General features: G+C 29.7%; 1 protein-coding gene across 1 annotated transcript; it reads right to left on the bottom strand.

Annotated features, from left to right (window-relative positions):
* Nucleotides 1-3648: 3648 nt before the first annotated feature.
* Nucleotides 3649-5088, bottom strand: LOC148569469 (zinc finger BED domain-containing protein RICESLEEPER 2-like). The gene has a single exon (XM_088485068.1). The coding sequence runs from the start codon at nt 5086-5088 to the stop codon at nt 3649-3651; it is 1440 nt and encodes a 479-aa protein (XP_088341194.1).
* Between the last annotated feature and the right edge of the window lie 815 nt (nt 5089-5903).

The raw sequence follows: 5903 nt of genomic DNA, 5'->3' as shown, positions 1-5903 counted from the left end.
GCTCAACCTATTCCATAAATCGAATTCATCTAATTCGATTTATCATGAGCTTCATTATAGTGGGACTCACAATGACAAAACAAAAATATAAGTTATATAAATTCTTTTAGTATAATAATCTAATAATACATTTTAAGTCCATACTTTTAAATATTACTAGTTAATTAATAATAAAAAATAATAAAATTTATTTACTTTTTAGTATTCTTCAATGTCTGTGAATTACTAAAAAATAAAAAAATATTTTTTCATTACACAATCAATTTCATGAATAAAGAATCAGAACGAGGAATTGCAAAATTAGAGATTCTATTCACTGACCTCGATTTTGTAATAAAAACAGTGGATTATTTTCTAAACACTACAATAAAGAAATTGATTGGATATTTGCTGATTACTGCAACTGTGATTATCAATTAATGATGAACAAATATTGGATATTAAAGAGATGGATAAAAAATGAAGAAAAATTGGATATTAAGTAGATGGATAACTGGAACAAAAATAATGAGCATTTTGATAATCAAGGAGACTGATAAACGATTCCAATTATAGGATTGAGTAATTGATGATAGATTATTCACCAATTTATAATCTTAATATTAAAGAAAAGATAAGATTAGAGTATTTGAATCAAAATAAAAACTTAAAAATTGAAGGTATAATTTTAAAGATAAGATAGATGAATAATAAAATAATAATTTATAAACACGAGCAGAAAAATTGAGAACGTCGTAACATATAACGTAGTGCACAATTCAATCGATTGGATAACACAACCAATCGATTGAATTGTGAGACCTCATATTGCTTTGAAGCCTTCAATCGAATTGGGTAACATGAACAATCGATTGAATTAGAAAAAACCCACATTCTAAGCATCATTTAATCGATTGTGTAAAAGTTACAATCTATTGATATTTGGGAAAACCATACTATTGTCCAACATTCAATCGATTGTTTTGTGAAAACCTGAATTCTAATCGATTGAATTATGGGAAACCTAAAATTCAATCGATTGTTTTGTGAATTCAATAGATTGATTTTCTAAGAAACACGATTTCACAACCCTATATGGATGTAACGGATCAAAGATAAAATTTTAATCGATTAAGATCGCCAAAAAGATTATTATGATTAATGGAAGATCTAATTCGTTATTATTTTGTTTTTGATTATTAATAAACATGATAGATGAATGATAAAATAATAATTTCTAAAATAAAAAATAGATTTTATAATTAAATAATATATGAAGGATTAATTTGTAATTAAAATTAGATAAAGATTATTTACCAGTTATTAAAAAACTTAAAAAACATGTTTTATAATAAAACCATTTAATAGTCTAAACGTTATGGAACCATCAAATCCGGTGATATGAAAGTTGTTTGCATAAACTCTTTTCCCACTTGCCCCCAACCAAAAAATAGAAATAAAAAATGTGTCTTCACTTCCCGCTAATATCTTATGCTTTTGTTGCCATATTTCTAAACCACTCTTACTCTCCTTTATGCGCTAATGATGGTTTGCATGAACTTGTTCTGAATTCTTCAATGCAATTTTGGAATTGTGGCTCTTTCAGAATTCTTTTCCTCCTACAATTGTAAATGGGCATGATTAGAGCCATTTATTTGACACAGTTGTATAAGGTTAGAAATTAGTAGTTTTTTGTTTACTAAATTCCAAATCCTTATGGCATCTGCAACCAATTTTAGTACTTTCATTTGATATTTTGGTCCTGAATTTCTTGGTGCTGAAATCATATACCTTTTAAATCATATTGCTTGATAAGTCCCCCGCACTTCTCGAGTGAATTTTAATTGTGATAGCTTGGTTTATAACAAACAATAACAAAGTATTATTCTATTAAGTGAAGTAGATTATATAACTCAAATGACGTCATTAAATTTTATAATATATTATATCTATAATAAAATTATTTACATATAAATCTCTTTTCATCATTTTGTATATAATCTTTTTAAATTTTCATTTATTTTTTACTATTTATCTATCTTTTATTTGATCTACTCTTCTCACTAAATATTATGATAATCTTTTTTCATAATTTTATTTACAAAAATAAGTTATATTTTTGCAAAATGCAATATTAGTAGTAAAAATGAAAATTTTCATTCAAGTTTTGTTGCTGATTTGGGTTGTTGAATTAAATGGTGGTAAAAGTGGCAAAGCTTGGTCTAATGAGTCTTTCATGAACTCAATCTTATTTGGACTTTGAAAACATGTTTTGTAGAACTTTATTTTGTGTTAACTCATGGTACTAAAATCCGGTCTATTAATAGTGGAAGTACATTCTCTTGTTAGCATTTAAAAAAAATACGAAATCAAAGGCATAGTAGTGATTTTTTTTACCAAAAAAGTTTTTTTTTCTCTCTCTCTGTTGTTAGGGGTGTCAGGCGGGGAAGCCCGCTCCGCCCCGCCGGAAGCCCGCTCTCTGGCGGGCTGGCCCGTCCCGCCCCGCCTATTCTGGCGGTCCCAAAATCCTAGCCCGCCCCACCTAATGGCGGGCTGACAAGCTAAGCCCGCCTAATTATTTTTTTTTTTTATATAAGAACATATCTAATATCTTTTATTTAAATCAATATAAATCGGGCTAAGCCCGCCTAATTAATTTTTTTTATATAAGAACATATCTAATATCTTCAATTTAAATCAATATAAATACAAATATTAAATATAAATAGTCTTCAAAGTATATAAATAGTCTTCAAAGTAAATAAACATAATCCAATTATCCAAAATACTCAAGTCATAGTTATAAATAGTCCCATAGACAAAATAAATATATAATCCAAAGTCCAAAAACATAATTATAAATAGTCTTCAAAGCAAATTAAACTTAATTCAATACACTTAATTTTCATCTTCATCTTCATATAAGTCAATAACATCATTGGAACCAACTCCTGAAGAATAGCCTTCTCCTTTTGCAATATCTTCCTGATCTTTATCTTCCTCTAGAAAAAAGTAAATAAATATATTAGCAAAATAGTACATAATAATGTTCAAAATCACTCAAGTATGTATGTCATAAATATAATATACCAAAATCATCATATCCACGTATCCAATTTCTGGTGCAAATCACCGCTTCAACATTATCTGACAACAAACGACTTCTATACTTATTCAAAACATGAGAACCCATGCTAAATGCAGATTCTGAAGCCACGGTAGTAATAGGAATGCTCAACAAATCTCGTGCCATTAGTGATAGTGTTGGAAAACAATGATGATTGTCTTTCCACCATTGCAAAACATCAATGATTGCATCATTGCAAAATAATGTTGCCTCACTCAAATAAATATCCAGTTGGTTCTTTCCACTTTTCACTTCAGCTTCTTGATTACGGGACATCAAATCCTTTGCATTACAAACAATATATGAATCAAAAAGCATGAAAAATAAAAAATACATATAATCAAGTAGATAAAAATACTTACACCAACAATTTTAATAAGCTGAGTTCCAATTGCAGAAGATGTTGCTTGAGAAAAATTACTTGAAAGTTGGGAAGAACTCTCTACAGTTGTAGAGGAATTTTGGTCATAAACCTCAAAAAGCTTTATAACTTACTCTTCACATGCTCCACTTTGTCTTTAGCACTAATAGGATCAATCTCATTATAGCAATGAACCCAAAGTGTTGAGTTTAAATCTAGGATCAAGAACTGCCCCAAATGCAAGAACAACACTGTATTCTTCCCAATATTTCTTGAACTTAATCATCATTTTTTCTCCCATGTTCCTTATAAGCACTTCATCATTCTTCAAACTATTCATTAAAATCAGCTGGATTTGCCAAACTTGTAAAAAATACAAGTTGGATGTTGGGTAAGAAGTTCCAGACATCAACTTGGTAGTTTCGTAAAATGGTAACAAGAAATCACATATCTTTTCAGTTCTTCTCCACTCATCTAATGAAGGACAATACTCCCTAAACCCAGCTTCTTTTACTTTATACAATTCAAAAGCTTTCTTATAAGGAATAGCACTTGCAAGCATTGCATAAAGTGAATTCCACCTAGTAGGAACATCTAAACATAATGCAGTCGTATACTCAAGTCCCTCAATATCTTCAAAACATTCTTTAAACTTAACCATTCTACTTTCAGATTTTCTCAGAAACTTAATACCCTCTCTAATCTTACACACTGCATCACCACATATTTTCATTCCATCTTGGACAATAAGATTTAAAATATGAGCAGAGCAACGAACATGAAAGAATTCACCACCACACAACAATGAACCATGCACATCCAAAGTACTTTTCAAGTGTTCAACACAAGTATCATTAGAAGAAGCATTATCCAAAGTAATGGAAAAAATCTTTTTATCAAGTTTCCACTCAGTCAAAAGCGTAAAGATTTTAGAAGACAATTCATATCCTGTGTGAGGAGGAGGCATATGACAAAAATTGAGAATTTTACTCTGTAATTTCCAATTCTCATCAACAAAATGTGCAGTCAAACATATAAACCCCTCATTGGTACTTGAAGTCCAAAGATCAGATGTTAAGCAAATTCTATTTGGAATGGAAACTAAAATTTTTTTAAGTTTCGCAGCTTCTCTCTTATGGACTTTCACTATGTCAGCCTTAACCGTATTCCTAGAAGGAAGTTTCAAAGTTGGACTAATATATTTCACCCAATTTCTAAATCTCCTATCATCAACCATATTAAAAGGCTTATCCCCAGCAACTACATACCCAGCAAACATATCTCTAGCCACTCCTGAATCAATCTTAAGTGAACCCATTTTAAGTTGCAATTCTGCTATAGTCTGACCAATATCTTCATGCTTAATTTGAGTACAACTATCAAGATGACGTTTTATAGTAGAAGTGCCATATCGCTTACCTCCAACTTTAAACACTTTCTTGCATCCTTTACACTCAGCACGTTCTACTCCATCCTTATCTGGACCGAGCTTTTTGAAAAAATTCCAAACATTGGAGGTTGCTTGTCTCAGCCTTTTTGAACTAGGTTCATCAATCTCGACCGGAGCAGCCTCAGAACCAACTCCAGTAGTAACAAGGTTACTTACAGTTTCAGAATTCATATTTCCTGAAATAAAAGTAAATTCTGTTTAAAGATCAACAGTTTCAGAATTCATATTTCAGAATTCAAGTATTTAACCAACATTCATTAAAAATACCTACTAATAATATTATAACAAGTTTAATAAATTTTAATTATACCCCTAAAAATAATTATATTAGAACATCTCTTTATACAGTTGAATATATAATCAACTTTCAAATAACAAGAGTTGCACTCTTAAAATATTTTAATTTTTTTTTATACAAAGTCATGCATGTCTCATACAATATATGAGGGACATCCTAACTTATTAAGACTAAATATCTTGTAATACAAAGTAATTGCGACAACAATTTGACAAATATAATTTTCTATTTCACAATATATGAACTATTTATGGCAAATATCTTGTAATACACTCTGTTGCATTTGCTTCTAAGTTTTGATGGTTGATTAAAAGTAAAGGAGAAAATAGTAAGATAGAAGAGGCAAAGCTAAAAGAAAGAAAAGGAACATGATGCAAATTAAACGAAATCAAATCAAAGGTGAAACAACAAACGAGCACTACTTAATTATACAACATATATATGGCAAATATCCAAATAATTTACATATCAAGTATACTTTTAATTTACTGCTAATAGTTCACACTTGACAAGCTACTTAATTATTAATATTAATTACCACTGGCATACATGCAAGTATACATACAAGTAGAAACGAACACTGTCTTAGAAAGCATCTGATACATCTATCATAATCATATCATGATGGAGTTGAACTCAAAACCACTCATAAACACCCTTTTATGTACATAATAAATAACAACACCAT

The sequence above is a fragment of the Arachis ipaensis genome, chromosome B4 (assembly GCF_059453495.1).
Source record: "Arachis ipaensis isolate K30076 ecotype BB chromosome B4, ASM5945349v1, whole genome shotgun sequence".
In the NCBI taxonomy this organism is placed as follows: Eukaryota; Viridiplantae; Streptophyta; class Magnoliopsida; order Fabales; family Fabaceae; genus Arachis; species Arachis ipaensis.
The sequence above is the reverse complement of the archived record's forward strand: the minus strand, read 5'-3'. Positions and strand labels throughout refer to the sequence as shown.